At 35.0% G+C, this 25,623-nt stretch overlaps 1 protein-coding gene across 5 annotated transcripts in view; it reads right to left on the bottom strand.

Moving 5' to 3' along the window:
• The window catches only part of LOC127072932 (protein madd-4), a 182,965-nt gene that overhangs the window by 123,975 nt on the left and 33,367 nt on the right, over positions 1-25,623 (bottom strand). For 2 of the 5 annotated variants that reach the window (XM_051013812.1, XM_051013816.1), the window contains exon 1: positions 2,083-2,281. The exons of 2 other annotated variants lie outside the window; for them this stretch is intronic. In XM_051013812.1, the coding sequence (XP_050869769.1) occupies positions 2,083-2,163 (81 nt within the window). In that variant the 5' untranslated portion in view covers positions 2,164-2,281. Of the gene's footprint in view, positions 1-2,082; positions 2,283-25,623 lie in introns of those variants that run through there. One more of the 5 variants, XM_051013813.1, reaches the window with a different exon arrangement.

Here is a 25,623-nt window from a genome sequence, read left to right as displayed (position 1 = left end):
CCTTCTTTTTTCAATTTTTTTCTTTTCGTTTCGTTTTCATTTTTTTACAACTTCTTTTCCTTTTTATCAAAACGCTACGATATATTTTTCTATAGACGTAATACACACGTACCTGTTTCCTATATGTATTGCTGCTAATGTAATACGTATTATAAAAGTAAAAATATCTATTGAATGATATATATATATATATATTGTATATATGTTTATGGTGGATATACGATATTTGTAAATATAGATATGTAAATAAGAAATTTAATTTTTACGAAATTTAATAATCAGATTCTTTTTGAAAATGTCTTAACAATATTTAATCCAATAAGATGACGATGTGTATACGATGCCGTTCTATCCCCGTCCACCCTCTATCCCCACGTTCTCTACTCACCCCCTCTCCCCTCCGCCCGTCAAACATCCTTTTATCAAAGTCGAAAAAGGTTATGATGTAATATACTGCTACACTTTGAACTTAGAATATGCCCGTAAAGTTTTCGAAGGAAAATTTCGTATGATTAGATTACACTAAAAAGGAAAGGGGCTTCTTTGAGCTATGTATATAGAGAAATCGCTTACAATTAGAAGGGCACATCTTCAAAATTAGATTTTAAAATTTGATTACGCTGATAAGAAAACATGATTTATCGAGTCACCTTTCGATTTTCAAACGAGATCGTTTAACTCGAGGGAGGATCGACAATTTTTTTCTTTTTTTCTTTTCTTCTCTTCTCTCCTCTTTTTCTTTCTTTCTTCTTTGAGAAAAAAGAAAGAAAGGTAAAAAAAAAAAAGAGAGAGAGAGAAAGGAAATGAGAGACATTTTTCGAAGTTGTAACAACGTTCGAAAAGTTTGCTCTCATTTCATTCGCACACTAAGAAAACCGAAATCGTGCATTTGGTCCATCCTCTATGTAGCGTATGTATATACATATGGTATATATATGTGTATATGTATCTCTCTCTCTCTTCTATTTTCGACTCTCTGGCTTAAGTGCTCATAACTTTATGAATACCTCCTACGATCTACTATGGTCGACTCTCTCTATGCGGCCACATCCTCGTATAACTACGTAACTACCAGAGATATATAGATATATGTATGTATGTATGTATATATATATATATCTCACATATGAAAATGGTAATACGTAAATACTTGAACCTCAGTTACGATTTTTACTGAAAATTTTATCAACCAACAATACGTTCGCATTATCATAAAGTAAAATCCTTTGATAATAATAATAACGATCGATCGAATTGAAAACAAGTTGATATTTGTATGTCTTTAAATACATACATACGCATAAACACGTATACGCGTATACATACATATACATACATATATATATATATATGTATAGATAATATATAATTCTAATTAGAAGATAATTAATATACGTATTAAATAAACGTCGTTTAATGAACAAACGCAATTCATGAGGTAAGCGATTAATTAGCGAGAAACTTATTAACCATCGATGAGAGAAACATGTGTAACGTGTACACATACATACACACGCACACATCATACACACGTACGTATCAGAGATAGAGATAAAGTTACTAGCGTCAAGGAAAGCTCTTTAACGGTGTGCGGCGCGTGCGTGCTACGAAATCGATTTGCGCGCTCGTGGTTAACGGTATTCGCATAACGATAACATTGAGGCCTCATGAATAAAACGCAGTAAGCCCTGTGTTCCGAAGCGAGTTGCTTGTATCAAAGGAAACTACCGCTCGAACTCTGTTTGTAGTATGAAACGTAGCAGGAAGTCGAGCAAAACCATTCGTAATATTCTCTTTCTCTCTCTCTTCCTCTCTCATGCTTACTCTAACCTTTTTCTCGAAAGCTTCATAGTTCTTTTGACACTAGAAAAGAAAAATTATTGTTGCGTGACTATTAAAAAACAAAAGGGAAGATAAGAAGAAGAAGAAGAAGAAGAAGAAGAAGAGAAAAAAGAAGAAAATTAAAACGCAGATACGGAATTAAAATGTACAAATATTTTTATACGTACGGAATAATAGATATGTATGTCTATACTCGTGAATGTACGTACGTACGTATGTATGTATCTATGTTGTACATACGTGGTTAAAAGAAGATCGTTTAGAATATACGAGATCACATTGATGACGGGTCTGCTGATGGAACATCGATCGATTAAACATCACGCACGTTCGGTACGATGTAAACTCGTGCTATGGCATACGACGACTGAACGCATTAACGAGCTCTTCGGGTATAAACAAAGACGAATTATTTGTTTATCTTCTCGAGACGTTTAGACCTTAGCCTGGTGTATCTATTGATGTCGACGACCTAATAATATTTATAACTACGTACGCACGTACGTATTTATGTATATATATATATATATATTCTTATCAATGTACACGTACGATACAACGTGTAGAATTCGCGTATCGTAACTACGCATATCACTTACATTTATATATATAATATTAATGCTTGTAAAAAATTATTCGTTTTCGATTAATATATATTCGCGTAAAATTAATTGGAAGCCTTAAAAACGAGAGAAAGAAAAATGAAACGAAACGGTATGAAACGGAATGAAATGAAACGAAATAAAATAAAATAAAATAAAATAAAATAAAATAAAATCGACGATCTTTCTCTTGGTTGCTTTGTCATCGACAAAAATTGGCACTCACACGGAAAACAAATCTCGTTTCGAGGCAGTAATCACGTTTGCATTGGGGATCGATTCGTCGGGCATCAAGTTAATTGATTTACGATTACGTCAGGTCTCGTGGTCGCGACCCGTTCGATAAAAGAGGAAAATTAACGGTGCGACACGCGAGAAACGTTTCCAACGCGGATCGACTCCCTTTTAATCTCGTAAACGCGTGAGCGTGTATCAGCGACGACGATTTTTTTTCCGACAAACACCTCGCGACGTACATATGTAGTTACACTCTCGGTTCGTTCGATTATACGACATGAAACGTAACGAACAAACGACGTACAAAGTCCAAGTATTTTTCTCGTATTCTTTTTTTATTTATTATTTATTATTATTAGTATTTATTTATTTATTTATTTTATTTTTTAATAATAGCAAATCGACCATCTTTCTGTGAGTCGATCGATCGAAACACAGACAATTGTTAAAAGTCGAAATGGAATATTTCTTCTGTCGTACGATTTTTTGAAATCAATAAATTTGATATGAATCGGCCAACAAAAAATAACTGATTAAAAATTTGATGAAATTACAAGAAAAAAAAATAAAGAAAAATGCAGAAGTATTTTTTCGATCATTAATAGAGAATAATTTACCTTCCCGTATAAGAAAGAGAGGAAGAGAGAGAAATATATATATATATATATATATATTTATAGAAATCAATAAATTCGATGTCAATCGGTTGACAAAAAATAATTGGTTGAAAATTCGATGGAAATAAACAAAAAAAAAAAAAAAGAAAAATTTTTTTTTCATTCATTAATAGAGAATAATTTACCTTTACGTATAGAAAAAAAGAGAGAGAGAGAGAGAGAGACTAAAGTCGACGAACTCAATGTCGATCATCGATAAGTAAAAAGATAAATGCACAAACGATAAAAAATTCAATACAAATTACTTTCGCATAACATTCTTTTACTATTATATAAAAACGCGGTAATTGATTTTTTCTTTTCTTTTTTCTTTCCTTTCTTTTCTGTTGTTTTTTTTTTTTTTTTTCAATACACAAAAAATATAAACACGAAAAGATGCAAAGGAATGCATAATTTTCATAATGGTTAATGTTTCATTACCTAATTGTTAGATCGCAAGATGTATTCACTTTGCATTAAGTTAGCTTTCGGCATTTCGAAAGCGTTTAGAATGTAGCTTACGTTTCGCATTATTTTAGTATCGATGGATCGAAGATTACATGGTATGAACCATCAAGAGGAAATTCAATATCGAGAGCTCATTTCGGATCACTATGCATTTACGTTAACTATATCGCAATTGCATTTGATATAATGTTATATAGGGATAAGGGGATCGAGAGATCTCGGAGGAGAAAGAGAGAGAGGGATGAAGGCGTAGCCAAAAGTTTCTAGGCAATTTTTAAAACGAATTACTACTTTTCGAGACTCATCAAACTTTTATTTATACAAGCTATGCTTGTAGTTTTATAATTTAATATATATATATATATATATATATATATATATATATATACACACATATGAAAAAAAAAATAGAAAAAAAAGTAAAAAATAAAATTATTCTAAAAAGTAACGGAAACGTGTAATTGAACTGTGAACTTTTGGTTCACCTTATACTTTTATTAAATATATATGTATATGTATGTTACACATATATTTAAAGAAAAAAAAAAAAAAGAGGATAGAATTATGATCGATGAACAAATGAAGAATTAGCCGTGTCACTTGGTCGAAAGTGACCAAGAAAAAGAAAAAAAAAAAAAATTGAGAAAGGAAGAAAGGAAAAAAAATAAAAGTGTACTACAGACATCGATTAAAAAACAAGGAAAAAAAATAAACAAAATAATAATAAAAAAAATCGTTTTAAATCGATATAGACCCTTCTCAGTGAGGAATTGGAAATGGAATGATGCAAGCGAGCAAGTTGCTGAAAATAATGAAAGAAAGAGATAGAGAAAAAGAAAGATAGAGAGAAAGAGAAAAAGAGAGAGAGAGAGAGAGAGAGAAAAGTTGGTAACGAGAGGAAGGAAGCTATCGAAAAAATCGAGTTAAAACTTTGCTTCTATTCCCAAGAGAGCAAGGGACCTTCGGCTTATAATAAAGACTTTACCGGCGAACAAATCCCAAAGAATAATATCAGAGAAGCTTTGCGAGAAGGATGAACGTTCGGTAGACTGCGTAAAGATCGGCTTCGATCTCTCTCTCTCTCTCTCTCTCTCTCTCTCTCTTTCTCTCTCTCTCTCTCTCTTTCTCTCTCTCTCGCTCTATAACAAATCCACTTTGCTGGCCTGCATTCTCGAATCGGCGATAAGCGAACTTTCGAAGGAAACGATTTATATCATCTTGTTATCAAACTTTCCATCCGTTTGACCATTTCTTTTTCCTTCTAGGACTTGTTTTCAAGCAAAAAAAAATAAAAAAAACACAAAAATTAAAAGGTAAAGATATAGTTTCCTTTTTTTCGGTGTTCCTTTTTTTTCTTTTTGTTTTTGTTTTTTTTTTTTTTTTTTTTGGAGGAGTGAGAGGTGTGGGAGAAATATATGAGGGAAAACAAAGTCGACTTTTATAATTTCTTATAAGAAGCTGGTAAAAGAGAATTCTTTTGAGAATGATTTCTCTCTCTTTCTCTCTCTCTTTCTCTCTCTCTCTGTCTTTATTTCTTTCTTTCTTTTTCTCTGAGTATCGATCTGAATGAGAAGGAGAAAGAAAAAGAGAGAGAGAGAGAGAGAGAAAGAAAAGAGGCGCGAACGGAGAAAAGCGTTTAACGACGATGTAAAAAAATCGTTTAAACGACCGCTCAAAGCGTCTTTCGTGAGTCGAGGAGGCTCGGCTTTTTAAACGTTGAGACCACATAGAACAACGTCGTTACTACGAAATACATACATACATACATATATACATACATACATACACACATACATACATACATACATATATACATATATACTACGAATCTTTTACGTTCGAGGTTTGAAGTACCTTCTCACGATGTGTCACCGCACATACCTAGCTGTTAAAGTACAGCACAGAAATATACTTATGTGCATTTATATGTGTGTGTGTATTCCATTGAGAATCGACTTTTCAAGGAGAATATCGAAACGAGACCGAATAACGATTTCTAAGCAGTTCTCTTCGTGCGATAACGTATTTACTTCTCTTTTTCTCAACAAAAAAAAAAAAAAAGAAACTTTCTCTCTCTTTCTTTTTCTCTCTCTCTCTCTCCATCTCTATCTCTATCTTTTACTTTGGTATGTGAGAGAAAGAAAGAAAGAAAGAAAGAAAGGAAGGAAACATTGACGTTAAATCCTTGAGTTTGTGAGATCGAGGTTAACTATCGCAATTCCTTCGATGCTCTATATCTTTAGAAAAAGTTCGATCGTCATAACGATAAAGAAAATGTTCTGCTGCTGCTGCTGCTGCTGTTACCACTACTGCTGCTGCTGCTGCTGCTGCTGGTCTTTCGAACTTCTTAAATAAAATATTCGAAGAGAGAGCAAGAGAAAGAGAAAAAGAGAGAAAGAAAGAGAGAGAGAGAGAATGAGAGAGAAAAGAGAAAAAAAGACAAGGAAAGAGTGGATAAAAAAGGATTGAAGGTATGAGAGGTGAGGAGGTGAGGAGGTGAGGAGGTGAGAAGGTGAAGAGGTAGGAGGAGGACAGAACGAAGAACATTGGTTACTGCGGCACTCGGTTTGCCAAATGGCGTTTAGTATTCCACGAGAATATCGGACTTTAGCGGTAACTGCGAACACTGTGTGGTATAACGGAAGTGCCAAGTGCCATCGAAGAAGAACCGTCGGGTCCGGGCCAAGGTAAAGGTGATCGAATTACCTCAAAAAGCCTGAGGGAATCCTTCGGGAATTTCAACTTTCTATCCATTTCCGATAATCGCAGCTCGAATAACTACCAAGTGAATTTTTTATACGCGATCTGACCAATAAAGAATTATTCAACGTTCTACAATAATCATGTGTTGTATTTATTAATCAGTTGATTGATTTGGTGAACTAACGTAATCATCGATCGGGGGTAATAATATGGGATATCAAGGAGAGAGAGAGAGAGAGAGAGAGAGGAGGGGTTAGAAGATGAAAAAAAGAAAAAGAAAGTAAATTCTTTATATCGTTAAATGAAGTGTAACGTTAGTGAAGTTAAATAAGGTTAAATGGAATATGATTGTAATCTTTGGATCTTTTTACTTTAAACTGGATCAATCAGAAATACATTGTTTAGATATGTATGTATTTGCGAAATCGGTCGTGAAATAAGTCGAGTTTCTTTTTTGTTCGTTTCTGGTGCTTTAACAAGGAAAATATAGTATGTGTGTGTGTCTGTGTATCTCAGAAAGAGAGAGAGAGAGAGAAATAAAAAAAGGGGTATAAAAAAAAAAGAAAAATAAAGTTTCTTACTAGGTGAGCGAATTTCGAAATAAACAAAGAGAAAGGAAGAGAAAAAAGAAGACAAAAGAAGAGAAAAGGAAAAAGAAAAAGTATTAGAACGATCGAAGGACGATCGAAAGAACGAAAGAAGGACGAAGGGACGAAGCGATTAGATTGCAAGAAAATGGGAACGAAGGAACGAAGGGAGGTGGAAAACGATAGCAAATAAAGTTTCGAACGCGAATCGGGATAAACGAGGTTGAGAAAAGGTAAGAAAAAAAAGAAGGAAACAGAAGGGAAGAGTGAAAGAGTGAGATAGAGAGAGAAAGAGAAAGAGAGGGAGAAAGGAAGGAAGGAAGGAGAATCAGGCAAGCACTTCGGTCGTGTCCCTCAGGACACATCTCGTCTAGTTGGACTACTACTAGCTTCGAGTCACAGGTTAGCCGGGCATGTTCCAGAACCGACCCTTACTTCTAACTATGCCCTCACGCTGATTGCTTGCAAATTACCATCCTTTGGTACTGCTGTTACTACTGCTAGTGTTACTACCTTTATTGCCAGTGCCACTGCACTTGTCTTCTACATTCCTTTTTGCGTATATATGTATGTATGTGTGTGGGAGAGTGTGGGGGTGTGTGTACGTGCATCGACGTTAACTCTTGACCCTTATCTTTCTTTCACGTTACTCTTTCAACTCGAACATGTCCATCGTCGATAAGATTCTATTCTTATTACTTTTATTTATCTTTCATGATCAAACGAAAAAAGGCAGATTACGAGTATAAGAATTCCTTCGTCCGTTCTTTGGTTGATCGTCTTTCTTTCTTTCTTTCTTTCTTTTTCTTTTTTTTTCTTTTTTGATCGATATTAATATATTTTGTAATAATTATATCGATCGATAATTAATAATAATAATAATAATGATGATGATGATGATAAAAAAGAGATTGCTAGATTAGTTTTCGACGGAGCGTGATCTTAAAGTTGAAAGTTTCTGTGTTGAAATAATTAAGACGTCAGTAAATCCTTATTTTTTCAAGAGAGAGAATAAATTCATTTAGTCTTCTGTTTTTTCTTTTTTTTTTTGAATAAATATGAATTAATAAAAAAAATTAATTAAATAAACAAACAAATAAATAAATATTATTTGTCATTATTGTTACCAAAAGGATTTAAATATATTTGACAAATTATCCAATTAAATATCTTCTCATCGAAAGAGAATATAAATTCGGTCTTCCTTTTTTTCTTTCTTCGTTCGTCGAATCGATATTGATAAATAAAGATGAAAATTTATTATTACCTGTATACACGAGACAAATTTAAAGGTGGAATAATTGAAAGTTGTGTCGAAATAATCGAAAGTTAAGTATTCAAAAATACGAAACGCATACATATGTATTGTCATAGTTAAAATGTACGAGCCGTGTCAGAATCACATCGGATTTGATAGGAAGCTAATTCGGGGACACGTTGAACGCTCGAGTTAAAGTTAAATTACACGTCCTCCCTTCTCCTACCCTTCTTTCCACCACTGTCAACCCCCGTTCCCCTACGCTTATATAGGAAGCTACAGACTTTTTGGGAAATTCTCCGGTGGCTCGCGAACGCGAGCACGTTGACATTTATAATTATAAGTTGCATTCCGTGGTGGCCCAATTAATATCCTTTATTCTTGAACGAAATTGCAATTAAACGTTAGGTAGTAAACATACGTCCAATGTATTCTACGAATGATTGTATCACCTATTTATAAATCTCGAGAGCGCAATTAACAAACATCTCGTCAGGCGTTTAAGAAAATATGAAAGGTAGTTTTAAGAAAAATAAAAAGAGAGAGAGAGAGAAAAGAAAAAAAATAATAAATAAATGATCGGTCGACGAGAAGATATAAATTCCAGGCGTTTCGAGCGCGTGAAATTGTATGATTAAACAAATCGATAGGAACGATGATAGGATGCAAAATGAATATAACCGGGAGGAAATATTGATATCATTTGAAATTTTTCGAATCTGTTCGTTCAATTTTTAATATTTCCATTATAACCCGATATAACAGCAGAACGATTTGTCTGTTCGATGCGACTTCAACGTTTTGAATAATAAACTTCAATAAAAAGCTATGCGCACGGATTAAATAATCAAACGTGATAATGTACCAATTATCTTTTTCCCATATTTTCCTCGCACCACGATACTTAAAAATTATCGATATTATTTAATAATTTCTGTATCGACATGATTATTTGATTATTTTTATTCATACATACATACATACATACATACATATATATATATATATATATATATATATATATATATGAATATATATAAACATGTATATATATATATATTCTTATTTTTTTTTATAACGATGGAAAAAAATGAAACGTACTAAAAATAAATAAATAAATAAATGAATGAATGAATAAATAAATTATTCGATCAATTTATCAAAAGTTAGATTCTTCGAATCTTATCTTTGACAGGAATCTCTTAGAATACGTGGAGAGATGCGAGAGAGAGAGAGAGAGAGAGAGAGAGAGAGAGAGAGAGACGAAGGAAGCTCGCTCGTTTATTCCACGTGCATTCTCGCCAATGAAGACTAAAGTTAATTCGCAGCGAGAGAGCTGGAGATTCTCAGAAGATCCTTGGATCTCTGGAAACGCTTCGTTGGAAGAATAAAGTGGAGGGGAAGAGACAAAGTGAAGAAGGAGGAACTCGTTCGGTCCTCTAGCTATGTAGTTCACAAGGGTTTGGGGTTGGCTTTCTGTCTCTCTCTCTCTCTCTTTCTCTTTTGGTAGGAAAGTTCCTACTTCCTTGTAGATTTCTCTCTCTTTCTCTCTCTCTTTTTCTCTCGACTACGTACATGGCTATTTGGTGATCGTTTTGTTGCTAATGCGGGCCCAGCAACAATGTGATGGTATACAAGAGAAAAAAATAAAAAAAAAAAGAAAGAGAGAGAGAGAGAGAAAGAGAAAGAGAGCAACGACGACTACGACGACTACGACGACTACGATGGAAAGAAAAAAGAAAAGAAAAGAAAAAAGAGAAAGTAAAAGAACAGGAAGAAGAAGAGGAAGGAAACCAACGAAACTGTTAAAAGAGTTTGGCTGCGTTACAAAATTTGTTCCTAGAGTGGTGAGCCATGGGCTTTCGAGTGTTCCCGAGATTTTTACTTTTATCTCTCGTTTCTTTCGTCCTGTATTTGTTTCATATCCCTCTCTTCTTCTTCTTTTTTTTTTCTTTCTTTAATCTGTTTTTTTTTATTTTTATGTTCCTACGAAAGAGAGAGAGAGAGAGAGAGAGAGAGAGAGAGAAATTTTCTTTTAGTCAACCGAAAAACGAGATTCCTGAAAAAGGCCAGCGCAGTGTGTCTTTTTTAAGAACATGGGAGGGGTGGCGAGGTGGGGAGGGGTGGTACGAGGGAGAAGAGTTGGGTGGATCGAGTTCGAGAGATATAATGAAAGAGTAGAAGATTACACAAGAGAGTTGATATATATATATATATATATATATATATATATATATATATATATGTATGTATGTACATATGTTGATCGTATTACTTTAAACTTAAAGTCGACTCCGGCCAATTTGAAGTCGTTGAAAAATGCAAGAGACACTCGAGTTTAATTAGACGAGAAAAATTGGCAGGCATTGGGACGGAATACGTGAAGAACTACGAGGAGGACGAAGGTTTCAAAGTTTCCCCGAAGGAATTGAGAAAGATGTGAAACGGGTATGATTGTTCTTAGTAGATAATCAGGGATTCCTTTAATCGAAGATTATTTTAAAAGTAATCAAAGTTAAGAAGTGACGGGGTGATATAGACAAAGAGAGAGAGAGAGAGGAAAGAAACATGTTCGAGTCGAATGTATCCCCGCGGAGAATCTTGATACGTGCTTGGAAGTTAGAAAGAGAGATAGAGATAGAGAGAGAGAGAGAGAGAGAGAGACTAAGAGAAAGAGAAAGAGAAAAAGAAAGAGAGAGACAAAGAGATAGACACGTGAGAATAAAGCAAGACGAACTATTGGAACTTGTTCGACTGTGATGATCGTCCTGCTCAATTACGAAGAGAAGAGAAGAGAAGAGAAGAGAAGAGAAGAGAAGAGAGGAGAAGAAAAAGCGTGAGAGAGAAAGAGAAAGAGAGTGAAAAGAGGAAAAGCAGCAGTCTCGTCTCATCGTGACGCCTCTCGCGACTCTTGGGAACATAGACGAGAGGAGGAACGCTTTTCCTCTCGTGTCCTTTTTACACTTTATAACATCCACCTCTTTTTCCTAAGAGGCAACCAAGTAGAAAACTGGCCGAAGGATAATTGCTGAGAGACTTGTACGGGGTTCCTCTGCTCTTTTGAACGACGACGACGACGACGACGACGACGACGACGACGACGACGACGACGACGACGACGACGGTGACGACGACGATGAGAGAGACGATGGCATAGTTAAAAAGAAAAGAAAAGAAAAGAAAAGAAAAGAAAAGAAAGAGAAAGAGAAAGTAAAAGAAAAAGAGAAAGAGAGAGAAAGAGAATAAATGGAGGAAATCAAGAGGGGATAGAGGGAAATAGGAAAGTTTCCTTTATCGCTTTGAACATTGCATTTAGTATAGGAGAGTCCCTGTTCTCTACGTGAATAGAAATTATGTTAATTCTCTATTTTAACGCCGTTCTATCTCTCCATTCCACATTCTCTTTCTCTTTCTCTTTAAAATAGGGACAGAAAAAGAGAATAGTAAATAGTTTCGTTGTCCCTTATAACATTTTTTATTAGTGTTTTCATCTTCGAATTTTATTATCGGTTCGTCAGCTTCTCCTCGAAACAACTATATGAGAGAAGAATTATAAAGATAATGATGGTTATTGAGAGAAAGAGAGAGAGAGAGAGAGAGAGAGAGAGAGAGAGAGAGAGAGAAGTTCGAGTGGATTCATTTATGTAAGCGAATAGATTGAAGATGGAAGGAAAAGCCCGATATGATCGTACTACCTCCCACACAAATTGAGAGCTGCGCGATCATATCCTCCAGGCCACGTAGAAATGGAAATGCTCTTTCTCTCTCTATGTATGTGCGTGTGTATGTGTGTATGTGTATGTGTCTATATATATATATATATATATATATATATATATATATCCTTTTCTCTCCCTCTCTCTCTTTGTGGAAATTGCAAATTCTCTACAATTATCTCCCCGAGCGAATACCGTGCGCTCGATCTTCTCGCGCTTCGCTATTCTACTCCGCGAGAATCCACGTTGGACTTGTTGCTTAGCCATGCGAGTAGCGATCAGCTGATGCGTAAAAGCACAGAAAATGCTTGAGATATCGTCGGTGTATCTCTCTTTTTTCTCTCTACCTCTTTCTCTATCTCTTTCTTTTTCTCTTTCTGTTTTCGCGTCGAGTTACCGTAATTTTTTCTTTTAGAAATTCCCTCTCTCTTTCTCTCTCTCTCTCTCTCTCTCTCTCTCTCTATCTCTCTCTCTCTCTACATATATATATATATATATATATATATATATATGTGTGTATGTATGTATGTATATAATTTTTATAGGTACATTTTTCTCCTACCAATTTGCTTCATCTCTCCGATTTCTTTTTCTCTTTTTTATCGGTATATTAACGATTCTAAAAATATTAACGAATATATATCCTCTCTTTATCAATAAAATAAGAAAAGAAAAAAAAAAGATGAGAAAGAAGAGAAAAAAGAAGAAGTAAAAGAAGTTTCCGATCAAACTTCAAACTGTACATAGATCGATACGATACAATAAAATGTACGTGCGTACATAGAAATATCTTGATTTCAAGCATGAATTCTCTAGCAAACTTGATAGATCCTACAAAGATGAAAACAATCCTAAGGAACGAGAAAGAGAAACAGAGAGTGAGTGAGAGAGAGAGAGAGAAAGAGAGGGAGAGTTCCGAACGTTTAAACTTGCCGTCTTTATCTTCCCAGAGAGTTGCGTACTTAATTGCAAAGCTATAGCCAAGATAAATGTAACTTTGTCGAAGTGCAACGCAAAGTTTGTGCCCCTCTTTCTCGTGCGAACTTGTGCTCTATGTTCGAGACGTTCGAGACGTTCGTAAATGTTCGACGTTCTATAGATATACGTGAAAAAAAAAAAAAAAAATTAATAACGAAATCATGAAATAGTATAAATCGGAATGGACAGAAATTTTATTAATGATCAATAATATCGAAGAATAAATTTGATCGAATAAATCGATTGTAAAATCGATAATGTTACGTATAAACTCAGGAGAGTTAGTTAAGTAGTACTTCAGTACTTACATTTAAACGGTATGCTCTTCGAGAGATATAAAGCCTATCGTAACGTCACACGTTACAAGGACGTCATGAAATTTCGAAAGCATTTGAGAAATTTAAGGGGAGAGAGAGAAACAGAGAAATAGAGAGAAAGAAAGAGAGAGAGAGAGAGAGAGAGAGACACGAGTCCGTTCGAAATCATGTACTAACCGCGGACCGTCAAAATGGCTTCGCCGAGTTGTGCAGCGAATGAAATTCCGTGGCTTTTGCGTAGACCGCAATTACGCGGATTAAACAAGGAAAGGAAGGAAGAAAGGTGGATAACGGAACGACGAGATTTGAATTAAAAAAAAAAAAAAAAAAAAGAAAAGAGAGAGAGAGGGAAGATAGAAACGAAGGAGAAAGATAGAAAATAAGAAAGATTCGCGTAGAACGTTGAAAAAGTTTGAAACTTAAAGAAAAGAAAGAAAAGAAAATGGAAAATTTTTTCTCTACAAAGATGTAACCCAGATTTTTCTTTATTTTTTTCATCGAAGACTTTTATGAAACGTTATTGCTATTACAGGAGAAATTAGGGAGAAAAGAAAGAGAGAGAGAGAATAATAATATGTAATTAAAAAAATATAAATATATATATATTAAAAATCGATTCGATATGGAGCAGCAGCTATATTTGATATTTGCGTTGATCTATCGTACGTGTTACGAATGTTTTATTTTTACTTTTATTTTTCTTTGCAGTTTAATATCATAAAAAAGAAGAAGAAGAAAAAGGAGAAGGAGAAGGAGAAGACGAAGACGAAGACGAAGACGAAGACGAAGACGAAGACGAAGACGAAGACGAAGACGAAGAAGAAGAAGAAGACGAAGAAGAAGACGAAGAAGAAGAAGAAATGCGATAAAGATGAAAATACGATAGATCACGAGATGAGAGGAACCTTGGAATTTGCCGTGCAATCCCCCTACGAATCGTTTCACGAAAACATCCCCGTAAATTTACGTCCAAAAGCCCCGAGTCATCTTTCCGACGGGATAAAACGTGTCCCGGAGGCTGTGTATCCTCCTACGAGCGATGACTACTGTATTCGTAAGCGGATGTACAGGGTGTCACAAAAAGAAAAAGAAAAAAATATATATATATATCGAACGATAAGTTTGCCACTCTTTTTTCGTGTTTGTTATTTTACGAACGCACGAAAGGGAGAGAGAGAGAGAGAGAGAGCTGATATCTCCTTTGGAATTTCAATGGAAAATTTCTTTATGCATATTTCATATATAGGTATTATATTGTATAAACCGCGCAGTAAAATACGTAATCGAAAATTGATCACGTTTTAAAACGCTCCCGTTTAATACTTTATTTACTTTTAGAAATTTTTGAAAATTGCTCGATCGTAAAAGAAAATTTGTCGAACTCATTTCCATTAGTATCTTAATGACATTTTCGAAGGGGAGTATAATTACCAGACGTTCGAGAGAGAGAGAGAGAGAGAGAAAGAGAGAGAATCGATTGTTCTTTTAATTACGAGCTCTTAGCCATTAAAAAAAGAAAAAAACCAGAGTAGAAAAGCGAACGAAACGATTTGTCCTCGGTAGGACGATAAAATAAAACAAATTTAAAAAAAAGAAGAGACAGGAAGAAAAAAAAAACAAAAGAAAAGAACAAAGAAAAAAAAAGAAAAAAGAGCCAGACAGAGAGAGAGAGAGAGAGAGAGAGAGAAACATGAAATGAAGAAAGAAGGAATGCAAAAAGAAAAGAAAGGGAGGAATATCGTCTGGCCTAGCCCGAAGGAGATTGTAGGGGCGCAAAACGAATTGAACGGGGCGTATAAAAATCTGGAAAACGTCGTTCGAAATATCTCCCGGGAAATTTAATGTGCTTCGGATGTGTAATGTGCTCGGTTCGCCCAGTAGGGGAAAGAGGGAGAGAGAGAGAATATTTAGGGCGTGGGGTCAAACAGGCTCAAAGAACAGGGGGATGAAAAGGTAGAAGGATAGAGACACGGATGAGCGAAGGAAAGGGGTTACATATATATACATAGATGCGTACGTGTATGTGTTTTTTGAGAGTGTGTTTATTCGTGTATATTCACGTCATGGGTGTGTTTGTACGTGTCCGGAGATAAGCGAGATGCGCTAACAGCTTGGTTGGCCTTTAACCACTTTCCTACGTCATTCGTTCGAAACTACGTAAGAAGATCTAACGTACGATCCTTTGAAGAGATCGAGAAGGAAGGTTTTATTTTAACTACGTTGTTTACCGCATGTAATCGATTACGTGGAAAGGATTGAATTGGCTTCGTCGTCGTGAAGAAGAAACGGGAGCAAGGACAGAGAGCTAACTTTTCAAGTGGTGCACGACTTGATAGACCTTGAGGAGGAGAAAAAAAGAGAGGAAAAAAAAGAAGAAAAAAAGGACAAAAAAAAAGGAAAGAAAAGAAAAGAACGAACGTTTGTTAAACGAGGTCGATTAGTCTATCGTTAGTGTTTACGAGATGTTAGATAACGACGGTTCTGTATATCAATTTAACAAAAGAATCCATCGTTTCGAGGGACTCTCTTCTCGTTTGAGAGAGAATAATAGGAAAAAGAATAAAATGAACTAGAACAAGATGAAGAGGAACAAAGAAGGAAGTCGAACGAAAGAAAATTATTCTTGTCTCTTGGGGTATTCTCTTGCTCTCTCTCTCTCTCTCTCTCTCTCTCTCTCTCTCTCTCTCTCTCTCTCTCTCTCTCTCTCTCTCTTTCTTTTTATCTAAATCCTTCAAATCCCAACGAGACGCGACGAGGCATAATATCCACGAATAGGAATGAACGTCTATCTCAAAATGATTTTCCATTTTGCAATAACAACTACAACTACAACAACAACGACAATAACAACAACGACAACAACAACAAGAGGAAGAAGAAGAAGAAGAAGAAGAAGAAGAAGAAAACAAAGGGCAACGATCAGAGCAAAGGATCAGAACGGATGTATGGAAAAGCAATATTGCTAAAACCAAAGGAAGCACGTAGCAGCCGATGTGAGTTCGCGTACGCTCGGTTAATTAATTCTCCCGTCGGATCAGAGAAGCGAATACACGCGCGAGAACATACCGCTTCTCTCTCTCTCTCTCTCTCTCTCTATCTATCTATCTATCTCTTTCTATCTCTCCATCTCTCTCTATCTCTCTCTTTCTCTCTTCTGTGTCCTGCAGTGATGCGGTATAGAGAGCTATCCGAGGTACTTTACACTCGCGAGTTTAATTATGATATGTACACGCTGTAAATGGAGGTGTGCACATCGGTGCGTGCTTATACGAGTTTGGGGGGTGGGTTAGTAGCAAAAGAGGGTGGAGAGAGAGAGAGAGAGAGAGAGAGAGAGAGAGAGGGGCAGGCTACTCTCTGCAATCAGAACTACTCTGCCAACCGGAAATCGATTTTATTCGTTGGCCGAGGCCGACGGCATTAACTCGGTCGTTCACTCGCGCAAGATAAATCCCATGCTTGTTTAAACTCCGTGCTTTCGATCCGTGCTCGATTCATCGAGGCGAGAGAAAAAATAACTTGTTGCGTTCGTTGGTGTTGGGGGAAAAGGAAAAGAAAGAAAAACGAGAAAGGAGAGAGAGGAAAAAAAACAAACAAACAAAGAAACGAAAAAGAAACAGAAAAATCGAAAGAGAGAGAGAGAGAGAGAGAGAGAGAGAGAGAGGTGTAAAAATGTTTCTTCGATACGTCTACGTAACGACTATCTAATCATTCGAGATAATTCACATTTGAAACAAATGAAAATTATTACAATCATCGCGTTAAAATGAATCGATCGTTTGACGTTAAACACATAGGCGAGCGTATAATACGTATGTTTTAAGAACGTTGAAGAACGTCGGGGTGAAAGAGAAAATAAAGACAAAATAAAAAATAAACAAAGAGAGAGAGAGAGAGAGAGAGAGGAAGAGAATCATACTCGATCGAAATTGGTTTCGTCAAGTTTCTAATTCGAGTAAGAAACGTCTGATAAATAATATAATACGTCGTAAGAACGGTCAATGGCACATTTATTTGTAACAGAACGTTGAGGAAAGGGGTGACTTTTCTTCGAACACCAACTACATAGCTGCTTCTCCAATTACGACGATTGTACCCGAGTGTCACCAACTCGGTACCCCTCTATCCACCATCTTCACCCTTTACCCTTCACCCCCACCCCGACAACTCGCATCCAATTAATTAATATGCATAATAACGAGAGCAACCAGGAGTAGGAATATTCGCAAATACATACATACGTACGTACGTACGTACGTACATACATACCGCGCTTTGTGCCGAGCTGTTTGGAGCTCGCACTTAATTAGCGAGCTACATCGGGTCCATCCCGTGGAAACCTTGTTACTAAATCCGTACTTTCGAATTTCGACGTAGGATCCCACACCCGATCGTACGCCCTCTCCCTACCAACTACCATCCCCATCACCTCGCGTCACCGTTCCTAACTCACCCTTTCAATGAGATGCGATCGGGACGTCCGTTCGATCGGACGTAACGATTCGTGGAAATGTATAGAGGTTTGTATTATTTATATATATATATTTTTTATTTATATATAAATATAAATAATATATATATTAAGATATAATATATATAAAGGAAACGTATAAAGAAAAAAAAGTCCGAAATAAAAAGAAATAAATCATCGAGAAAAATAATTCGACTTATCGTTCGTTTCGATAATGAGAAAGAAGAGAAAAATGAAACAAAGAGAAAAAAGAAACGGAAGAAGAGAAACAAGAGGGACGGATAGAACGATCGATAATGATTTTTGAATGAAATGACGATGAGAGTACAATGAGAATAGGCTTCCCTCAGACTTCCCAAATCCACTCCCTGCTACTTTACAAGCCTATTTGAAATCGATGCCAAAGTAATTAATTAGCGCGCGGATCGTCGTATGTACCGACAGGTATGAAAGATGAGAAGGTTTGCCGAATACGAGGTTGAAGCGAGCGAGATGGATATTACATAGCTAAAGAGATAGATAGATAGATATAGATAGATAGATAGATAGATAGATAGATAGATAGATAGATAGATAGATAGATAGATATAATAGATAGATGGGAGAAAGAGAGAGAGAGAGAGAGAGAGAGAAGGAGATAAACAATGCATGTGCGATGCTATCGATTGCCCTACATAAAAGCCATACTCGACTATACGATGGCAGCTCGTTTGGTGGCACATTAAATCTTGGCAAAGTTTAGCACAGGCACTTGCTAAAATAAGCGACTCGTCGTTTAAGGGGGTATCTACCTTTCTCTTGTCATCTCTCTCTCTCTCTCTCTCTCTCTCTCTTTCTGTCTGGTTTTCTCCCACGCTTTCCACGTATCCTCATCTCATCAAGACAACTGGAACACTATAGTAATATTCATATATACGATATATACATATATACATACATATATGTATATATCTATATCTACATCTACATTTACATCTATATCTATATATCTATATATCTATATCTATATCTATATCTATATCTATATCTATATCTATATCTATATCTATATCAGTTTGTCACTGATTACACAAGCGAGCGTGTCTACTGACGTTAATTAAACGTTGTTAATAAACTGACCCCGGTAAATCGGGAGCATAGGTCGGGCACGTACCAATTCAATAGCCAAGGAACGCAAATTGTTAGAACGATTCCAATGGAAATATCAATCTAACCTAATTCCTTCAAATGCGAGTATATTTGTGAGTACAATCTTTCTTTGTTTTTTTTCTTTCTTTCCTTCGTTTGATAATCCGCAATAATTGCGATTATCGTAATTATTTCATAGGAAAAGGTATCGTTCGAAAATATCGTAGTTATTATCAATTATTCTTGCACTATCATACCAATTTGACCTTTCCTTTTTTTGCTCGTCCTTTTTTCCCATTCTCTCACTCTCTCTCCCGTTCTTTTTTTTTTCTTTTTTTAATTCTAAGAGATATTTATAACCATCACAAATTTGTCTATCCTAATAGGAAACAGTCGCACGTATAAAAGGGCGAAAGTTCAAGCTCTTAAAATATTTCCAATGATCGTTTTACAAGTTCCTCTGATTCGAGTGACTTTACACCCACGATATATAGATCGTGACATTTCATGGCTTGTCCATTTGTCGCGATGGGATATTCTTAGAAAATTCTTTGTCTGTTTCCTTTTCCTTTTCTCTCTCTCTCTCTCTCTCTCTCTCTCTCTCTCTCTCGTTCTCTCATTTCTACTCTTTTCCTTCTCTCCTTACCTACAGGATCCAATTACAATCTATCGAGAGATGAATCAAGCGATGCCAACTCGATGAACCTTTAAAAGCTTTTCACGTTCAACGTTAGAACCAACCCGTTTTTCTTCCAAGCTTCGTGATATTTTTTTATCTTATACTATAACTCGATCTCCCGCGCGTTTCATGTCCTGTTTCCCTTCATTCGTAATGTCATTTAATGGGTTTGACCTTTTTCTCTACTAAATGTATATTCTATTTGAACGTTTCAACGAAATATAAAAGACGCTAAAGTAATATTTTCCTTATATATATATATATATATATATATATATATATATATATATAATATATATATACGTTGTAAAGATTCAAATGTACCGATAACTATGGAAATGATTTAAATCATAGACAGATTTCATTTCGAAATATTTCGAATTATATAAAAATTATTTTCTCTATAATTGCAAGCCTTAAAGAAAGTAAATAAATAGACGTATGTGTCTATGCGTGTGTGTGTGTGTGTATATATAATTCGAGAAAAAAATTTTGTCTAACGGATCGTTCTTACAATTTTTTCATTGTCCTAAAAAGAAATATATATAAATATATACATATATACCTCCGAGAAGAGATAATTGTTTTTCTTTTAACGATTAAAAAATTTGAAGAACGATCCGTTGGACAAAATTCTTTTCTCTCGAGAATTATTCTTCGAACATAATTATTACGATTAATTTAAACGTTATGCGTATTTTTGTTAAATGAGAGAGAAAATTTTCCTATGAAAAAAATCGAAAAAAAAAAAATCGTTGCATCGAAATTTGGCGAATTTTAAAAAATTTTTCATAAAGATTCTAACGAATAGCTTTAAAATTATTTCGAGAGACTAAGAAGGAAAATCTCGTCTTTCGGGTTTCGTCTTATTAATTAAAGCCACCGAAACGAATATGAGGAATATGAGATAACTTTGGTAACGAAGTTTATACCGATAGGAGGGAGTACATACTTGAGAGAAGTTCTACACGATATCCGAGGGGCATTAAACTCAATCAAACGTTAAGTTTTCATATAATCTCTGAAGATTCTTAGTTTTAACTCGGCATTCCTTCCTGGTAAATTTCCATCGATTCCGCGCGAATCTTTATGGCTTAACACGTCGAGAATAAAAATCTCGGAAAAAGACGAAGTAAGATTAAAAGAATTGAAACGATTCGATTGTCTTATCTCTCAATTTCATCAACGAACAAAATTATCGACTATTCGATCGCGTCGTACGTTTTTCACAAAGTATCGCAGATTATTATACACAGTACGAGCTATATATATATATATAAAAATAAAGAAGAAAGTAATTAAAAATAAATGAATTAATCAATTATTTTTATTTATTTATTTATCTTTTTTATAAAAATTGCCATCGATAAAAACGACGTGGATGTTTCGTCTTTGCTTATAAAAGGATCACCGCGAGTGCACGCAGAAAAACCTTATTAAAAAAACGAAAAAAAAAATAGACAAAAAAGAAGAAGCTTCGAGACGAAAATAAAACATTATATATATATATATAAAGAAGAAAGTAATTAAAAATAAATGAATTAATCAATGGTTATTTTTTTTTTTTTAATTACCATCGACAAAAATAGCGTGGATGTTTCGTCTTTGCTTACAAAGGATCACCGCGGGCGCACGGAGAAAAACCTTATATATATATATATAAAAAAAAGAAAAAAAAGAAGCAGAAAAAATGCACCCTTCACGAGACGATCATGAGAGCGATGTTAGAGCGATATCGAGGATCAATGATAATCGAGCGATCTACGTAAAAGAGATCGCGCTCCGTTGACGAGCTCTGTGTTTCTCGCTCGACGTGTCTCGCGTCGTCGGTTGGCACATTCGATTACCGATATAACGTACGATCGATAATGCGTCGGAGACCTTTGTCCCTTCCCCTTTCGAAAATTTCCACGACACTGAGAACCATATACCGTGAAATAAACGTGAAAGAGCGTGTCGATAACACGGACCGCGACCTTAATTAATTCCCGCGTCCCCTGGCTCGTGAAGGAAAACTCCTTTAGCCTTGAGCCATATTTTCCTTTTTTCTTTTCTTTTCTCTCTGTCTCTCTCTCTCTCTCTCTCTCTCACTCTTTACTACCTTTTTTTTTTACTTTTTCATGTAACCATCATTTTTGATCAACTACGATCAGTCCCTTTTTCTCTTTCCAATCGCGATTTTCTTTCCTTTACTCGCATGATATGCAATTTTTGAATCTAGAAAATTTTCCTTTTACGATTTCGAGAGATTGATGCGATCGATCAATAAAAAAAAGAAAAGAAAGAAAGGGAATAAATAAAGAAAGAAGATGACAAATCTGTTAAAAAATATACATGTATATATATATATAAATGCTGTTTCCAATTGTTTCCCTTTTTTATATTCCTTTTTATCACTTCGAGCCGAAGAAAAAAAAGGAAGAGAGAAAGAGAACAGAGATAATTATAATAGATTATAATTTTTCATAGATAGAATCGATGAAAAATTATTTGTAGAAATAATTCATATATAAAATACGAAGAGGATAATAACGTACGTAAATTCTGATCTCGATCATCTTTCTTTCTTTCTTTTTTCTTTTATTATTCTTCTCACCATCTCAAACAAAGAGAGAGAGAGAAGGATAGAGAAAAGGAGATAGAGATAGAGAGAACGTCTTCGTGGGAGAGACAGAGATGGTTATTCAAGATGTAGGTACGATAACGAACTAATACCACCGCTAGGCTTGTAATCTGCATAATAATACGCGAGCGTTATTGCCTCGTGGATTTCTCTCTTCGGCTGCATACAGATTCAAAATTACTCTGAGACACCACCGAAGCTATTCCTCCTTACGTCGGCACGCGTTGTTAGAAGTTGAATCAATCAGTTTCGAATCTTAATGTCTATTCTCTCTTTCTCTCATATAGGTGGATAGATAGATAGATAGATAGACAGATAGATAGATGGTACTTGTACTCTCTCTATCTATTTATCTTTCTCTTTTTTTTTTCTTTTTTCATTAATATATATATATAAATATAATTGTTATATATATATATATATATATATAACATTTAAACAAAAACCCTGAGAAGAAAAGAAAAGAAAAGAAAAGAGAAGAGAAGAGAAGAGAAGAGAAGAGAAGAGAAGAGAAAGAAAAGAATAATTTTCATGATGGCATTAATTCTACGGAGAATTTCGGGGGTAGAAATGAAGAATGAATTAAAGAGGGTTGTCTTAGAGTGTCACGAGGTAAAACAAGAAAAAAAGGTAGAAACAGGGAATAAGGGAAGAGGGTTGTGCTAAGGACAAAGGAAGGAAAAATGCAAGAAAAATATTACGAGAGAGAGTTACAGAGAGAAAGAGGGAAAAAGAGAGACAAACGGAGAGAGATCAAGAGAGAGAGAGAGAGAGAGAGAGAGACGAAAGATTTTTATTAACGAGCCACTTTTAAAATTATCTTAAAAAGAGCGAGAGGGTCGTGTAAAAATATAAGAAGCGTGCGAAGCTCTCTTCTTTACGAGATGTTTACATTGGCGAAAATATAAGTGCGACGTAAAGAGGAATTCACTACTACAACGTCGGCCGGTCGGTCGGTCGGTCGGTCGGTCGGTCTAATTTAAACGAAAAAGAGAGAAAGATGGAGAGGAAAGGAGAGAGATGGGGACTGACATGAAAAAGAGAAGGTAAAGACGCTTACGTCGTCATAGAATGAAATGCGAGAGACTCTCTGTCTTTCTCTCTCGTTTCTTTTTTCTTTTCTTTTCTTTCCTTTTCTCCTCTATATTACACTCATAATATAAGTATTGTGTTCATATACGCATATATATATATATATATGTGTGTGTGTGTGTGTAACTCTTTGACGAAGTAGAAAATATATAACTTGAATGACAAAATAGAATGAAATGATTCGTTTAACCGTATATACAGAATAAACAGACGGGAAAGAAAGAAGATGGATAGAAACATGAGATTATTATGTGGAGAACGAAATAGAGTAATACGAGTTGGCGTAAGATCGGCCATGTGTATACTGTATACGTACGTAAATTAAAAGTATAGAAATTATCAAAAAGTATTAAGAATAAAATAAATAAATCTAAATTGAATGATGAAAATAGTTTCGAATAGATTCTACAGTATAATCCATGTATGATCTCGAAGAAAAAAGAAGAAGAGAAAAGAAAAAGAAGATAAAGAGAAAAAAGAGAGAAGGAGAGAGAGAGAGAGAGAGAGAGAGATTATCTAGTAGTGGAAGAAAGAAATGCATCGTACGTAGTAGTAACGCTACAAGATGCGAAAAAGAGAGAAAGAAATAAAGAGAGGTCGAGAAAAATGAAAAGAGAGGACTTATCCTCCAGAAATCTGAAAGATAAAGAGAGAAGAAAATAGAAAGAGAGAGAGAGAGAGAGAGAGAAAGAGAGAGAGATACTCGACACGTTACGGTTGATCCAGAAACGAGGACGACGAAAGAAAAAGAGAGAGAAAGAAAGATGGAGAGGGGGTGGTGAGAGGGTGGAAGAACGTTATGGCGTCGAATACAAATCGCGAAGAAGTCGGAGAAAGAGGGGAAAAATAGATAGCAAAGGTTAAATTTTATACGTACATACATACATACATACATGCATGTATGCATGCATGCATGCATACATATACACCACCCATTCGAAGAGAGAGGGATGTCCCAGCTATTCGTACGTTCGAATCGTTCTCTAAATGCGAACGTCTTCGATCACGGATGTGTTTCGTCGGTGAGTTACGTTGAATTTACCCTTTCGTCCACATCCCATCCCTTTTCTCTCTCTCTCTCTCTCTCTCTCTCTCTCTCTCTCTCTCTCTCTCTCTCTCTCTTTCTTTCTTTCTTTCTTTTACTCTTTCTCTCTGTTTTTTCTTTTTCTTTTTCCCTTCGAACGAAACGAACATTGAATGCAGACGATGATGCGGACTAGCCAGAACACGCGTGTCTCGTACACTAACACATATATACTTATATACGTATATCTACTCTTAAACGAACGTGTTTTACCTGAATATCTACTATATATATATATATATATATATATATATATATATATATATATATATATATATGTGGTATATATGTATGTATAAAAGTGTACGTGTATGAGAGTGAAAGAATGAGAGAGAGAGAGAAAGAATGTTCGTGACACGTCGACGTCGATAGCTCGTAGTGATTTCCAACGTCTCGTTCTCGTTTCGAAAACGACAAGGACGTTTTGTATGCGCCGTGCGTAACCGAAAGAAATCAAATTTCTGACAACTCGATGGATACGTTTGATCGAATTTTCACACGGCATTCTCGAGTTCTCATCTGTACTATGTGACTCTAGAGCTTCTTTATTGATTCGTTTTATAGATCAAACTTTGTGGATTTTCGAATGGATCGTACTACGTGATTAAACGACTAATAAGGATTTTCTTAAGAAACAAATGAAAGCCTTTTCTCGTTTCTTTTTTTGTTTTTTTTTTTTTTTGAAAACAAAAGATAAATTAAACGGATAAATAAGAAAGCAAGAAATCTATCCAATTAGATAAATTTGTATAGATCGATGAGTGGAAGTGATGAATCTATAAATTTGCTGCGTCTTTAAGTAGTTAAGACCTTTCTATACTCAGACATGGAGAGTAGATACTCGCAATGAACTATATGATAAGAAGAAATAAACAAATAAATAATTAAAAAAAAAAAAAAAAAAAAAAAAAAAAAAAAGAGAAAAAATAGAAAGATAAAAAAAAGAGGAATAAAGAAGAATGAAAGAAGAAATAAATTCTTTTCCTGCAAGAGAGCAAGAGAGCAAGAGACGAAAATGAATCTCATTTTCTTTTTTTCTTTTTCTTTTTTTTTTTTCCTTTTCTCTTCTTTCCTCTCGGTTACCCTCATTTACACGTAACTTTTATGAAATAAAAATAAACAAGAATATTCTCATTTGAATTTCATAAAATGTAAATTTCATAATCATTCGCATAAAATAAAAAC

This window comes from Vespula vulgaris, chromosome 2, assembly GCF_905475345.1.
Source record: "Vespula vulgaris chromosome 2, iyVesVulg1.1, whole genome shotgun sequence".
NCBI classification, from domain to species: domain Eukaryota; kingdom Metazoa; phylum Arthropoda; class Insecta; order Hymenoptera; family Vespidae; genus Vespula; species Vespula vulgaris.
Note: the sequence above shows the minus strand (reverse complement) of the source record. Positions and strands in the feature narration are given on the sequence as shown.